The sequence below is a fragment of the Paecilomyces variotii genome (genome assembly GCF_004022145.1).
Source record: "Paecilomyces variotii strain CBS 101075 chromosome Unknown C8Q69scaffold_1, whole genome shotgun sequence".
NCBI classification, from domain to species: Eukaryota; Fungi; Ascomycota; class Eurotiomycetes; order Eurotiales; family Thermoascaceae; genus Paecilomyces; species Paecilomyces variotii.
The window spans coordinates 3,515,775-3,529,555 of record NW_021167140.1 but is presented as its reverse complement, the minus strand read 5'-3'; the positions used below and the strand labels follow the sequence as shown (position 1 = coordinate 3,529,555).

At 49.3% G+C, this 13,781-nt stretch overlaps 6 protein-coding genes and 1 non-coding gene across 7 annotated transcripts; 4 read left to right on the top strand and 3 right to left on the bottom strand.

Moving 5' to 3' along the window:
* Positions 1–532: 532 nt before the first annotated feature.
* C8Q69DRAFT_t9 lies at positions 533–620 on the bottom strand. Its single transcript has one exon. It is a non-coding gene; the product is annotated as a tRNA-Asp (tRNA).
* A 43-nt stretch (positions 621–663) lies between these two features.
* C8Q69DRAFT_45000 (Ser-Thr-rich glycosyl-phosphatidyl-inositol-anchored membrane family-domain-containing protein) lies at positions 664–1,943 on the bottom strand. Its single transcript, XM_028629409.1, has 2 exons — positions 1,662–1,943; positions 664–1,601 (listed from the first exon to the last, which is right to left on the bottom strand). The coding sequence occupies exons 1-2, from the start codon at positions 1,803–1,805 to the stop codon at positions 1,008–1,010; spliced, it is 738 nt and encodes a 245-aa protein (XP_028489653.1). The 5' UTR covers positions 1,806–1,943; the 3' UTR covers positions 664–1,007.
* A 1,338-nt stretch (positions 1,944–3,281) lies between these two features.
* On the top strand, positions 3,282–4,589 carry C8Q69DRAFT_44992 (hypothetical protein). The gene has a single exon (XM_028629405.1). The coding sequence runs from the start codon at positions 3,551–3,553 to the stop codon at positions 4,484–4,486; it is 936 nt and encodes a 311-aa protein (XP_028489652.1). The 5' UTR covers positions 3,282–3,550; the 3' UTR covers positions 4,487–4,589.
* A 710-nt stretch (positions 4,590–5,299) lies between these two features.
* On the top strand, positions 5,300–6,400 carry C8Q69DRAFT_524588 (hypothetical protein; the record flags this gene model as incomplete). Its single annotated transcript, XM_028633590.1, has 3 exons — positions 5,300–5,612; positions 5,693–6,256; positions 6,330–6,400. The coding sequence occupies exons 1-3, from the start codon at positions 5,378–5,380 to the stop codon at positions 6,398–6,400; spliced, it is 870 nt and encodes a 289-aa protein (XP_028489651.1). The 5' UTR covers positions 5,300–5,377.
* A 149-nt stretch (positions 6,401–6,549) lies between these two features.
* C8Q69DRAFT_44975 (putative ribosome biogenesis protein Noc4) lies at positions 6,550–8,607 on the bottom strand. Its single transcript, XM_028629390.1, has 3 exons — positions 8,103–8,607; positions 7,838–8,049; positions 6,550–7,781 (listed from the first exon to the last, which is right to left on the bottom strand). Exons 1-3 carry the CDS (start codon positions 8,517–8,519, stop codon positions 6,749–6,751), a joined length of 1,662 nt encoding a protein of 553 aa, XP_028489650.1. The 5' UTR covers positions 8,520–8,607; the 3' UTR covers positions 6,550–6,748.
* A 117-nt stretch (positions 8,608–8,724) lies between these two features.
* C8Q69DRAFT_44888 (ATP synthase subunit 4 mitochondrial precursor) lies at positions 8,725–9,855 on the top strand. The gene is made up of 4 exons (XM_028629326.1): positions 8,725–8,809; positions 8,875–9,329; positions 9,388–9,610; positions 9,665–9,855. Exons 1-4 carry the CDS (start codon positions 8,779–8,781, stop codon positions 9,688–9,690), a joined length of 735 nt encoding a protein of 244 aa, XP_028489649.1. The 5' UTR covers positions 8,725–8,778; the 3' UTR covers positions 9,691–9,855.
* A 679-nt stretch (positions 9,856–10,534) lies between these two features.
* C8Q69DRAFT_44923 (hypothetical protein) lies at positions 10,535–12,735 on the top strand. The gene is made up of 6 exons (XM_028629347.1): positions 10,535–11,312; positions 11,381–11,420; positions 11,488–11,581; positions 11,653–11,959; positions 12,230–12,294; positions 12,574–12,735. The coding sequence occupies exons 1-6, from the start codon at positions 10,728–10,730 to the stop codon at positions 12,602–12,604; spliced, it is 1,122 nt and encodes a 373-aa protein (XP_028489648.1). The 5' UTR covers positions 10,535–10,727; the 3' UTR covers positions 12,605–12,735.
* The last annotated feature ends 1,046 nt before the right edge of the window (positions 12,736–13,781 follow it).

The window sequence follows — 13,781 nt, the reverse complement described above, 5'->3', positions numbered from 1 at the left end:
ACGATAGCCGGAGGATGAACCTAGCGCAGCCAACAAATGAAACATCCGAGAACATATTTACTCAGGCCATAACCTGGAACAGAAAAACACAATGGAACCACAGACCCGATAACATTGCTTCCACAGGAACATAGTACCAGGTTGCTGCATACATGCGCTCCAGCCACGAGTGCAGAGTGACCTCGGAGCAATAAGAGGTAATGAACCGATCACACGGAGGTATTCATTCACCTAGAAGCGGATATTATAGAGCAGTAGCAATACCAGAGGTTCATCTTGACCGTCGATCAGACATTAGAGGTTATTGCAGTATTGCATACCTGTCTTTTGCTGCCTGTCTGCACTTTTGTTCCGCCAGACTGAAAAAGGAGACCCGATGCCCGAGTCAACACTGGAATTAAAACTGGGTTCCGTGGCTATACATTATTATTGTACGCTTAACCCTCTGTAAATGCGAAGCAAAAAGAGGAAGGAATTAAAAAAGGGTTATTATTATACTCAACCATCCTAAGATGGCGGAGGCAAAAAGTAACTCCGGGACGGGGAGTCGAACCCCGGTCTCCCGCGCTCGTTCCTGTTCGGATGACAAGCGGAAATCATGACCGTTAGACCATCCCGGATGATGATTATGATAGGCTCCCAGAACTAAGGTATATGAGGCAAAAACTCGAGGAGTTGTTTTCGATGGCAATCTGATTTAATAGTGCATCGAATACTAGACACGAGGCATTAAACTTGCCTCATCAGTTCGTATATATGGGGGTCTGTCACTAATCGATGCCTATATTGAAAATGAAGAAGCATAACCTCTGGCGAAGAGCATTCCATCCTGTGTTCGAGAGATCGAGAAACCGACGGAAAGAATGAGTAACAGTCATTAACAATTTTTTCCTGCTAACATATACATGTGCATCGTATGCCGAGGCCAGTTGCCTTGAAGTCCAGACGTAGATTGCAAACAAATATCGAAGGTCCACCGGCTGCATATAGTCTTAAGACATAGCGATTTACATGACATAGAATGCAGCGAACAAGCTCAAAATCAGAGCCACTGAACCCGTAAGCGAAGAAGCACCGCCAGTAGAGGCAGTTGCTAGCCCGTTCTTTGCATTGGTTGTTTTAGAGGCAGCTGAAGTTGTGGTAACGGGACCAGCAGTAGAATAAGCAGTAGAACTGAGAGTAGCTGGCTTAAATGTCGTGTTTCGGGGGGCCGTGACTGAACCAGTTCCGAAAACTGGGGTTTTGCTCGTGAGAGTTCCCTCTTTGCGGTGGCTTGCTGAAGTAGTGGTCGAAGAGCTGGTCACAGCCGTGGTTAAGCGGCTTGAAGTAGCTGCTGAATGGACAGTTGCGGCTGGTGTCGACGTTGCTGATGCTGCTGATGCCGTTGAAACGGGAGCGGCACTCACAGAACCACCAGAGAGAGTGATAAGACCAGAGTAGTTAACCTGACCATCTTGAGTAATTTGGAAAGCATAGTCAGACCCGTCCGTCAAGTCAGGGCTTGGTGTCCACTGAAAAGTGCCACCTCGGGCATCCGACGTGAGGACTTCGACATTCTTCAAATCATTCGCATCGCCCCTTTTCAGAGTAATGGTCACAGGCTTCACAAAATCGCGGTCAATGACTTGAAATGATTATGTACTTGATGCAGTAGAACTTACACTATCGGTAGCTCCGGTCCATCTAAGGGTGGCCGGTTGTCCGACTGTCACGGCAGGCGGCCACTCTGTAAAGGCAACTTTCCCTTGTGCAACGACGGAGGTAACGAGCAGCGCGGCAGCGAATAGAGAGGTGAGTAGACGCATATCGGGCGATACTCTGAATTGGATTTGCCGAGGAGGCTTCGATCAAGCGCTGATATATGGTTAATGGCAATTTAAACAGTTGCCGCAAGAATAATCGATGAAAGCCCTATCTGTGACTGCCGGAGAGATAGATAAGGCAAGACCTGAGTAGAAGAAGAATAGAAGAGCCAGATGGGATTCTGGCTTAAAGAGAAAAGCAAAGGCACGAGTCGCCCATAATTGACGATGGTCGAGACCGACTAAAGGGTAGTCGGTTCTCTTCTCGCGTACAGCCTGATGGCTGCATACTACTCTCAATTAGTTCCACAACCCCATAAAACCTCGAGAATGTCTCAATCTTCCGCCTGTAGGTTTTGGTTTAGAGGGGAGCCTCGTGGACTTCGGCCAAACCATAAGAAGAAAATCAAAGAGAGGCCAAAGGTCGAGAAGACGCCGCTCAAGGTGCTCGGGTATCGAAAGCCGAGGGCGCCATGGCCTAGGACATTCCTTCTCGCAAGGAGAGCACCATTGTATGTTCTGCAGTGCGAATGTTGCATTCTTGAGAAGTAAATCTATTACCCCTTGTAGCAGTGGGGCTATCCGGGGTTGCGGACTGTCACGTTTCCCAGAATGCGGAAATATCCGATGACCGTGAGAGGTAAATGTGAAGCTATACCATACCTAGATGTGCTGGATTCATCCTACAAAACGCGTGATTCTCAACGTGTGAAAGTTGACTCCGCATCTATGTTCGAATACTTTGCCCATAAGATTCTGAATAATGTTCAACGTAATAAGTAGTTAGTCGCGGGGGTCACAAAGTAGACCAGTGTCATCAAATAAGAATATACTTCGACAGTCTAGACTTCGGGCCGCGACGCGTTTCTAAATGCTCGTCAGACCCTAAAAATGGCGGCATTGTGGAATGAACGCTAGCCATCATACAAAAAGATGTTGCCGTTGTAAATCGTGTTACAGTAAGGTCGCCGACTTTCCCGATCAGCGCTCAGGGGTATTATCCCTTCAACGGGCCCTTTTTACAAAGGGCGCCCGTCGGACGTTAACAAGGGGCAAGAACTTGGCAATCAGAGGCGTGATAGTCTCAAAATGGAAGTCATAAACGTACTCGAAACGCATAGTCAGGGCGATTCGATTATTCACGCCATCGGCCAGTCTTGTATTAGATGGCAGAGATGCCCGAATGGTTCTGGGGCACATCGTTTCTGAACAATAACGGGCCAGACTGCAAGGCAGAAAATGTATTATATTCCTGAGTTTAGCATAAATTTGTTATGATGGTAAAGGTAGCGGTGTTCATATAGCCTAGATTCGCTCGTTAATACTCGCGACGTATCATCCGCGGTAGTAGTCGCAGAATACACAAGATTTCACTTGTACAGTACGTGGTGGACAAACATCAAATTTCGCTCGATCCTGCCGACACTGTCTGTATCTGCGTCTACCTGCATCGAAGGTCGCTCTCTCCCTTTCATTGTAGACTCATCGGCTGTTCCTTCTCTAGCAGCGTACACACTGAGAGGATAACTCTTACAATAACGAATGATCGACCTGATCTTCCTTAACGCATCACTCGAAAACACGCTCGTTACGGACTCATTACTATCTACCTGTATATCTTATTCTATCCTGTCGCCCTCTTGACGCTGATATTTATATTTCCTCTTTCAATTCTCCTCCTTTCAGGTGCGGGAGACGCGCACCATTCGTCCTTGAGACTTGATACACCACAGAATAATCGTGTTCGGATGCAGAACCACCCAAGTATCCGTTCTAGAAGGCGGGCGACTTTGTCAGGACCGGAAAATGACAGATTGATACCCCAGCAAAGCCATGACCTGGCAAGCGCCAAATTTCGGCAATACCATCCACAGAAGAAGAAGAAGAAGGGAACATCCAGTGTCCCTTTCACTTGTGCAGAGTCGAGAAGGGGCCCTCCTCGCTATTATGCTTCTATTCCCCTATTACAGGCTCGCAGCGATGCTTTCCAGACACTGTCAGCATGTCGCAACGTTATCGCATGCCTCGAATTGACGCGGATGAGCAAATCCCGCATTGGGTTTGCCTACTGGGTGGATTTCTGGGAACGCCTCTATGAACGCCCTCTTGCGCGCTCTCTCACATCTAGAGTGTCTATTGTGCGCGCAAAGGTTGATACCATCTTTCAGAAAACCTCAAAAGAACTTAATCATCTTACGTGGGAAGTGGAGAAGGGCGTCGCCGCAGCGGGGTCTGAAAAGGAAGTTCTGAGACTGTTGGAACGGATGGAGACAGATGTGGCATTACATCGCAGACGACGTCGTCGGAGTGCTCAAGCTTTACTGGACAAGCTGAGGGATAGCATCGAACAAATCCCGGTCGATGTATCCGATGAATTATTCGATGATCTGAAACGCGGTATATTTGCCCTCGACCCTTTCTGCGACTATCACCCAGGAGATCCCGATGCAGAAAAACGGGACAGACAGCCACGGGATGAACCGCTGGATGCTGAAGGGTTCGTCCAGGGAGATCCTGAACTTGCGTACCGGCCTGGGTTTGGCCGGGAGTTCATTGGCGCCATCCAACGGGTAACAGCAGGCCGAGAGGGAGAACTACCACTTGAGCATTTTCAAGATTGGATTAATGATGACAATGAGACCATCAGACGGGGAGCCTTAATGCAGGAGGGTAGCTTTGGTTGAAGGAAGCTTAGGGCTCAGTGTGATTGTATATTTTTCTTTATGTCTCTGTGTTTATATGTTGTCTATAGATGGAGTTTCAGGCGGTAGGCACTCGTTTTATACGCACGGATTAGATAGAACCGCACAGTTTTCAAGCAACAAGATGATTATGTTTATCATGTCTCCTTCTATATGCTGCATTGTCGTCGTCTCTACAGCTGTCGCTCTCAATAGGCCAGGCTGAACACGACATTTGGAACTAGGCGAAAATAGTGACTGTACAGTAGTTCTGGAAATCTGTTGTACACCCAAAACAAGTGAAAATGATATGTGACGAATTCATCTGCAGAAATACCGATTACTCACTGGATCGTCGCAGAAAAACTTCTCCAGACACAAAGAAATGGGCATTTTGTGGAACTTTCACGTAATTGTCTTTGATCATCCGTGTAAAGTACTTCGTATCCTCAAAGATCCCGTTGACAAAGACAAACAGGGTGTAACACCGAGTTCATCAGCCCACAAAAGAAAAAGCTTATACAGCACAGTCTAGACCACCAACACCGCAATGAAGGATGCACATTGGCCCTTGTCGAAAGATCATTGGAACAAGGCGTTGTACTTCGATGTCGGAACGTATTACAACTGTCAATCTCGACGTTGGGAACCTTGTCCCTTGAGAGCATGCAACTGCATGCCTCCGCTTGTTGAACCGTCTGCTTGAGCTTGTAAGCGATGGCGTAAGGCCATATTCCAATGCACAGAGTTCTGCCCCCCCTCTATAGCTACCACTGGATCTATATATTTGAGAGATCGACCCTGACGTCCTGCAGACAGAACCCGACACTCTTCTTATTCTGCAAAGACAGGTATACAGCGATATAAAAACATACATTCTGCTCCAGTGCCAAGATGGCACGCTTCAATCGACCTAGCTTTTTAAGTCTGTTGGGATTGCTTCTTGGCCTGATTGTTCAGTCCAATGCTGCTCCCGCCCCAATCGTGAACGGACTGGAAGCTCGTGGTGCTTTGGACGTGGACTCAGAGTCGCATAGACACCACCCACGGCCTCCAACTGACCATCAGCACAGTCATCCTCCATATCCTCCAACCTTGAAGGTTCGGGAAGACGATTCAGAAGGCTCAGGTTCGTTTCCCAGTAGCTGGTTATCATTCGGATTACCGTGGCCCTCCTTTAAGCGGAGTAAAATGCTAACAGAGATCTAGGATTAAACGAAGATGGTCCAAAACCCAAACTTGATGTCCCGATGGCAGATGAGCACCACCATCGCCATCACCATCACCCTCACCCTCCTTCTTTAGCTGCTCGTTCAGAAGACGAGGAAGTCTCTACGAATTACCCACCGCCACCTCCTCACTGGCCGCCTCCTTCACCACCTCAGTGGCCTCCTCATGGTCCTCCACCACATCAGTGGCCTCCTCATGGCCATCCACCACCCTCCTCTCGTTCATTAGAGACTAGGGACGACGATGAGGAGGTCTCTACGAATTACCCACCACCCCCTCCTTACTGGCCTCCTTACAATCCTCACTGGCCTCCTTACGGTCCTCCACCACCTCAATGGCCTCCTCATGGCTATCCACCACTTTCCTCTCGTTCCTTAGATACCAGGGACGACGACGAGGAAGTATCTACGAATTACCCACAAACCGACTCTCATCTCAAATGGCCGCCTTCCCCTCCACCGGGAATTGGCTACCCGCCGGAAACGAAGTCAGCTTTGAGCGAGGACGGAGCTTCTTCTGACACTCAAGAAATTAACGCACGCGGTGAGGATAGTTCTGAAAACCCAGAGTTTTATATCCCTCCTAACTGTGATAAGTTCGGTTGTCCTCCGTGTAGTGGCTGTCCCCCTTCGGCCTGATGCGCTGACGACGAGCAACAAGGGCTTGCGTTATGGGCCAGAACTGTGATGTGCGTGATTGGGTAGAGGATGCTTGTTGTCTTTGGGCTGTGAGGTTCTCTACTCAGCAAGGGAAATGGCGGGAATGCGTGTTCAGTTGCGAGGCCAGAATGATAGTGCAGGCAGGCTACGTTGTCCTATGGTGGCATGAGTTGGATCAACCATCAGCTGTTGCCCCATACGCTCTTCACGATTCAACTGGTGATATGCAGAAAGGTGGAAAGAAATAGTTACACTCATTAGTAATTCCAAAGGATAATACACTCGTTTGACAATGACACTAGGTCTCTAGGTAGCAGATAAAGATTATATGCATGAAATTCTATGCACTAGTAAAAAACTAAGATGAATAAAAGAGCTATGAGAAGGCCCATAGTTCTCTGAGCATCCTGCCAGGAGCAGTGTCTTGACCACCATCTTCCGCCAGTAAACGGTCTGTGAAAATTCGCTTTGGGATTTGGTACTCGACGACGGGTGTCTTTTTCATCTTCTCCTCGGTTCCCAGTTCAGCCAATAACATGCCTTGATAAGTGTAGTCGAGGAAGTCCTCGAGGTTGTAGGCTTGTTTGGTGAATTGTTCAGATATGATACGTGCCAAGGCGGCTACGTTGGGGTGATAATGGGATTGAAGGGTTTCAATCTCCCAGAGACTGCTGTCGAGAGCGTTGGTGAGAGTGGGATCTAATTCATCTGGATCAAACGGATCTTCCATCCCTTCAGCTTCCAGTTCAGCTTTCCATTCCTCGTCACGAATGGTACGGTGTAGCATGAACGTGCAAGTCGGGTGGTTTTTCAGGAGATTGTATATCCAGGGAACAATTGCGACAATGGCTGTGGGAGGCGCATTGAGTGCAAGTCGAGAAAGTCGCTTGATGAAACTAGCAATAAGCGTGGCTGGCAAGTGGGTGGAAGAGAGGAAGGTATTCATCAGGCGGAAAAATCGTGATCTGTGTTTTGAGTGTAGGACATCGGCGTCAAGAAGAGAGTAGAGCTTCTGGTAGAATTGAGGATAGTCGAGATTCTTCTCTTGGATGAGGTAGAAGAGACCGGACAGGGCGAGTAGAGACATTGAGCCGCCGACGTTGTAGGAATCAGTGAGGAAGTCCATCAATAGTTCAGGCCTGTTGAACCATGGCGCAATCGTATGCGACATAATCCGGAGAAGACCTTTCCGCTGAGACTCTGATATGTTATTCCGTAGCACCGCTAGCCATGCTTCCTGCGCCCGCTTTTTGTGAGAGTTGACAGATACAAGGTTCTTGATTTTCTTTAATGACTTGCAGTAGAAGTCTTCGAACTCGTGCTCTGGTTGGGGCGGAGTGTCGTATGCTGAGAGCATGGATATTAACAATTCAAGAACTTCAGGGCTCCGCTTCGTCTCAGCGTACTCGCTATAGTCTGTTAGTGGGCAATACGGAGATAATAGGACCAGGAAGAAATAACGTACGATATTTGAAGAAACGCGTAGTATCTCACATCCTCATACTGGGTGAGGAACTTTTCGACAAATTCCGATTGTAGCACCTGCCCGTCGCGAGCTTCGACAATAGATTGGAAGACATCCTTGAAGAAACCACTGGTCCAGACCTGCGTTTCCGTCCCCGAAATATGCGTCGCGCGCTCATTTATCAGTCGCATACTTAATGTGAGAGCAGTGATCTAAGAGTGATCAGTAAGTACAGCCTTGAAAGCGCAGAAGTGTCATTGCGAACCTGTGCGGAGGGATCAGCCCGGCGTAGAATGACCGACAACGCTTTCTGATATTCGTGACATCGTTCCTTCAACCATGCCACAATGATCTTCTCTGGCTCGGCAGCTCGTGGAACCTCTGTAAGGTTTCCACCCGCGATCAATCTGCAAAAGACTCTACAGAGCGATACGGCGACTGCTAGATCGGGTTCTTCGGCGGAGTCACCCACGTTTAGCATGGATATCAGGGTGGCGATGTTATTGTAGTATTTTCGAGATTCCGCAATCTGCTCTTCGAGCTCTTGAAGCTTTTCCATAACGTCTTCGCCGTCATCTTCTGCAACAGCTCGGCGTTTGGAGGACGGCACGGCGACTTCCTTCTCTCTGGCGCCCTTCTTCCGTTTCTTGGAGCCGGACGCTCTGTCTGCGAGGCCAGGCATGATGGGTTCCAACGATATCAATTCCGGTATGTTCTGAGATTTTGGACGTCCGAAACCGCGGCCACAATTTTTGGTCGCTCGTCCTACTGCGATAGGGTTATCTTAGAATTTTTGGAGATCTCTCGGCTATGCTGATTTTCCGCGTCACGGGTCTATTCCATATTCGGTTAGGGTCTTCAGCACCACCGAAACCCCCATCCGACCTCGTTCTCATCAGTTCCGTTCATCCATCAAGTCGCAACACATCACTGTCGCTACAATGGCTTCGCGTCTTGCTAAGAGCGCCATTGGTATGTCTCACCAGCCTCACTAGGGCTCAATTGATACCCTCGCCTAGGTCACTGACTCGATCCAGGTGCTGCCCGGCTCCGACCGGCTGTTGTCGCCCGTAACGTCCCTGCCGTCACTGCCAACTTCACGGCGTCCCGTTCGGCCTCCAACGTCCCCAGCGAGGACCCCAAGAAGAAGGCCGAGTCGATCCTCAATGCTCTTCCTGGCAACTCCCTTGTTTCCAAGACTGCCATCCTTTCTGCCGCTGCCGGTCTCTCCATTGCCGCGATCAGCAACGAGCTCTACGTCCTTAACGAAGAGACTGTTGCTGCCTTCTGTCTGCTCAGTGTCTTCACTGGTGTCGCCAAGTATGGTGGTCCCGCGTACAAGGAGTGGGCTCAGGGCCAGATCCAGAAGCAGAAGGACATTCTGAACGCTGCCCGTGCCGACCACACCAACGCAGTCCAGCAGCGCATCGACAACGTCCAGCAGCTGAGCGGAGTTGTTGAGATCACCAAGCAGCTCTTTGCGGTTTCCAAGGTATGCTACCTTGTCAGGTCTATAGCTAGGATATGGTGCTGACTCTTTGGGCGATCAGGAAACCGCCCGCCTTGAGGCTGAGGCTTATGAGCTTGAGCAGCGTACTGCCCTTGCTGCTGAGGCCAAGCAGGTCCTTGAGTCGTGGGTCCGCTACGAGGGACAGGTGAGACAGCGCCAGCAGCGCGAGCTTGCCGAATCCATTATCGGCAAGATCCAGAAGGAGCTCGAGAACCCCAAGGTTCTCCAACAGATTCTCCAGCAGAGCGTTGCTGACGTTGAGAGTAAGTAAAACGGCCTTGAAAATCCAACTAATTAGTGCTAACGAAGTCGTATAGGAATTGTTTCCTCCAAGGCTCAGTAAATGCAGCCGACATGACTAGCTTTTCCTTGCGATCGTGTACAAAACCGAGAAGCTGTTTACTTCGTGATACAATCTAGAACTTCAATACCATTTTCACTTCCCACGTGCTTCGTAATTGATTGTGATATTTCGACGAGTCACTCGATTGTCCGTTCTGCCTTCGAAGGGTAATCATGCGCAGGTACCGTACTGATTATTTCAGATGCAAAGCAACTATATTTTATGACTACAATATTCTTCGGGCTCCTGAGTGTTCCAAATATCCATATACCCCAAAAGCTTATCCTAGCACCGCAGATCTGGCTATAAGGAATCAATCGTAGCCATCCATGCTGCATGGTTACCAAGTGCGTTTCAGCATATATCAGAGACATACGCCGTCCGATACCGAAGTCTGCAATTCATGTGGCCGGAAATATCTCACAGGCCAGTTTCAATTATCAGAATGGTGCACAGGTGGGTTGATTCCATGTAGAAGTCCATGTAGTACAAAGGAGAAATCCAATAATGGTCTGAGCGTAGCCATAAATGTTGGTATTAATGCCGACACCGGTCCTCTGCAGTTTGTTATTTGCGGAGTGATTATCGAAACTCGAATGTATGTATTTTCAACCGAACTCTCCAGGATGATCCTGTTGGCCGTATCATGATATTTGCTGCTCCAAACCTTGGAATTATTGTAACCCATAGATTGCACTGGATCCCGAGGTTATTACTTGGACGTCCGGAGCCAGTTTTGTGGCCAAGACGCCTGAACCACCTGCCACCACCAACCAGCAACCCTGTTGTTGCTCTACACAACTGAACTCAGCAGAGTTAAAGGCTTCGTTTTTTGCGACCGACACAGCCACAACAAGGCTGGATCCGAATCGCAATAAATAAACCTACTCTTACTCCAAAGCACACATAGGTCTTACTGACATCTATTCCACTTCAACAGAACACCGTACTGTCACTCCCGCAACCCCCTTACAGATCTTCTCGGAGCGGAATCGTGCATTGTCCTTGTGGCCCACACCCCACGATCGCCGGCCGCCATGCCGTTGAGAGATGTCCTCCATAAGAAAGATAAGATCAATGACAGCAATGGCGTCCCAGCGACTCCTGTTTCTCCAAGCGCTCCGCCAGAATTCCGGTTCTATCGCACCGATACCAACAACCAAGAAGTGATCCAACCGCCGGCATTCGACGAGGACGACAGAAACCGCCATCATTCTTCTGGAGAAGACAAACACGGCTCATCGCAGAAACGCTTGTCGATCTTTCATCGACCCTCTAATAGGTCCTCGTCGCTCTCGCCTAGCGCTTCCCCTACAAGGACCAAAGGCGAAAGACGATTGTCTTCTCTGCTGCATCTCGATGGAAGAAGATCCCGGAGTACGAGCTCCACATCGATCAATGTTCCTGCGGACCTTCCGCAGATCGATACCAGTGTTGGTGACAAGCAGGATAGAGAGGCGCAGTGGGAAAAGCGCGCGACGATACTGGTGCAAGGAAACCCGACTCTGAGTCCTCTGAGTCCGTCAAGTCGTTCCTCCAGTTTCCTTGGAGATCAGGGATCCACGGGCAGTGGACGACCGAGAAGTTCTAGTTCTGCCAGGATCAACGATCCGGAAGGAGATGTAAGTTTACGAGAACCATTACTGTTCGCATACTGGGAGACACAGTGGGTTCCTAACTGAAGATATAGGTCAACATACAAGAAGCAATTCGACTACATGAGGCTGGAGGTGAGCGCAGATATACGAAACGCCTTCCTGAATATCTATACTGATGTAGTTCTGCGTTGGTACACAGAGTTGGCCAGATCGACGCAGATGTTTGGCACGCTGGCGGATCCAGATGGTGCCAATAATGCGTTGAGTCAAGTGTTGTATGGTCTCGCCTTGCGGTAAGATTTTCTCTGAAATTCCTAGACGAACAGGCCATAGGAAACACAGAAACTGATGAGATTATCTGAAGACATGGCTGGGGATGTGAGCCAGATCCTGCGAAGGCAGTGACCTATCTCTCGGCGGCGGCATCGAATTCGGCCTCGATAGAGGCGCAAGCTCTTGAAGCAGGTATGAAGAGGGGAGGTGCTGCCAAAGGAGAGCTGGTTCTGGCCATATTTGAGTTGGCCAACTGCTTCCGCAATGGCTGGGGCGTCGCGAAAGATCCTGTTGCTGCCAGGCAGTACTATGAGACAGCTGCCAATCTCGGCGATACCGATGCGATGAACGAAGCTGCCTGGTGCTATCTAGAAGGCGTTGGAGGGAAAAAGGACAAGGTACAGTCTGACCCTAGCCCCCTGGGCTTTCGTGTCTTGCTTTTTCAAAATGAGCCCGCGGTGCTGGATATGCCTGGTCTTCAGAAGTCCCATTTGCTGCGTCCCTGAGATGAGCATTACCAACCGGAATCTCCTATCTGCTATTGTCAGATCACATTATTCATCTCATCGGGCAGCAACGCTCTTTCCCCTAGCTCAGCATCACTTTCAGTGTTTTGGTACCTTGCATCATAGAGTGTGACGTGCTGATTCGTGATCTTCCTTTTTTAGTACATGGCCGCCAAATACTACCGACTCGCGGAGGAGAACGGCAGCAAGACCGTGGGCAATTCCTGGTAAGTGATTTCTGTGTTGAAGAGCACTCCAGTCATGCTGCTCTGTTTGTCGCCCAAATCCATCAGCGTGGTCGGCCGGACTGTGCAGAAAGCGCGTCTCGGAAGTTATGCGGCGCATGCGGTCGATAGGCTCTCGTGTGCTCTCCCCGACATCGACTACTGCCCCCACCATGCGAATCTTCTATCCGCGGCCAACCATGCACAACGGCAACCCCCTCCTGCAGACCGCACGTTCTTATTTTGAGCATAAGGCTGACGTATGATCTTCTTGACTGCCAGGATATGGAAGGAAAAATATGATCCGAAGTGAAATATAGGATCGTGATGGACCCCACCTTATCTGGTTCGCCAGTCGTGCTGAGCCATCACAAGGAACGACGGTTTAGGCTAAACCATCGCCGTATACACGGCTTCCTGGGTCAAGCTCAGCTCGGCCTCAAGAACTAAGACGCATGACTGAACAGGGTATCCTGCTACCTCTGGCGCACCCGGGGAGTCGTCTGCTCCACTATCCGTCGAACGTCATGAGCGGTCCTCGAATATGGACGGTTAAGATGTATCTGAGAGCGTCATGGGCTTAACCAGCCGTCTGCACCAGGCATCTCTTCCTGTGCCTGAGTCCTCGACCCAACGAAGCCTCATCTTTGCTCTTTTCAACGTATGGCACCAACCCAATCTCATATGACACTAAGCCCGTATGATTGAGATCTGGTAGAAGGGCGTCAGCCACTTGGATGGCTTCTGGGCAGCGTGCGTAATTTTTTGGATTCGAGCGAACATACGCGACCCTCCGTTCCTTTCTGCGGCTGTGCGGTCCTCAGTCCCTACAGACCGCAGTATTAACTCCGAACGAGCTATGAAACCATCACCGGGGCTATATTCTTGCAGCCTAATTTGAAGTCTAAACTGTCTATAACAGAGCACAAATCTATCTGACAAATACACTATCTATCTCTTCTATCTAAGCGATCCACATGCGAAAGGAAAAAGCAAAAAAAAGGCTGTCTGTGGCCTGGCTTATCCCATGAGATGTCATACAACATTAGAATCAATCTCACAAATAGACATCTTTGATTCTTGCACACCTGTACACCATTTCTGCATCTTCTAGATCTAGATATCATGTTCGCGGTACTAATACTGATTCTCCATATCTGCACTCACCCCCCCCCCCAATTCAATGCTTGCATAGGAAATAGCCTTCTTCCCGGGTACGTATCAATACATACATGCCCAAGCCACGCCCCCGGGCCCAGTCCCAGTTAAAGTAGGCACAGCCAGGATAAGACGCAACGACCCGATTAACTCCCCACGACCTGTAATGCAGAAGACCCCGCCCGTTCGTTGCCCGACGAGTCCGTCCAAGAACCAGTCTGGCTATGCAATTAATATGCATCATGTAAACGTACTTACTGTGAATCGCAAGCCTTCGAACGAAGGCAGTAGAAATGCGTAATTCTACAGCTAATGTATGTACGTATGTATGT

Coding starts and splice junctions, on each gene's coding strand:
- C8Q69DRAFT_44975 (XM_028629390.1), bottom strand. CDS start 8,519: ATGCCTGGCCTCGCAGACAGAGCGTCCGGCTCCAAGAAACGGAAGAAG. Junction 8,050..8,102: donor GGGCTGATCCCTCCGCACAG/GTTCGCAATGAC, acceptor GATCACTCTTAG/ATCACTGCTCTCACATTAAG. Junction 7,782..7,837: donor TACGCGTTTCTTCAAATATC/GTACGTTATTTC, acceptor AACAGACTATAG/CGAGTACGCTGAGACGAAGC.
- C8Q69DRAFT_44923 (XM_028629347.1), top strand. CDS start 10,728: ATGCCGTTGAGAGATGTCCTCCATAAGAAAGATAAGATCAATGACAGC. Junction 11,421..11,487: donor TCGACTACATGAGGCTGGAG/GTGAGCGCAGAT, acceptor GTTGGTACACAG/AGTTGGCCAGATCGACGCAG. Junction 12,295..12,573: donor AAGACCGTGGGCAATTCCTG/GTAAGTGATTTC, acceptor CTTGACTGCCAG/GATATGGAAGGAAAAATATG.
- C8Q69DRAFT_44992 (XM_028629405.1), top strand. CDS start 3,551: ATGCAGAACCACCCAAGTATCCGTTCTAGAAGGCGGGCGACTTTGTCA.
- C8Q69DRAFT_44888 (XM_028629326.1), top strand. CDS start 8,779: ATGGCTTCGCGTCTTGCTAAGAGCGCCATTG. Junction 9,330..9,387: donor AGCTCTTTGCGGTTTCCAAG/GTATGCTACCTT, acceptor TTGGGCGATCAG/GAAACCGCCCGCCTTGAGGC. Junction 9,611..9,664: donor GAGCGTTGCTGACGTTGAGA/GTAAGTAAAACG, acceptor GAAGTCGTATAG/GAATTGTTTCCTCCAAGGCT.
- C8Q69DRAFT_45000 (XM_028629409.1), bottom strand. CDS start 1,805: ATGCGTCTACTCACCTCTCTATTCGCTGCCGCGCTGCTCGTTACCTCC. Junction 1,602..1,661: donor GGACCGGAGCTACCGATAGT/GTAAGTTCTACT, acceptor GATTTTGTGAAG/CCTGTGACCATTACTCTGAA.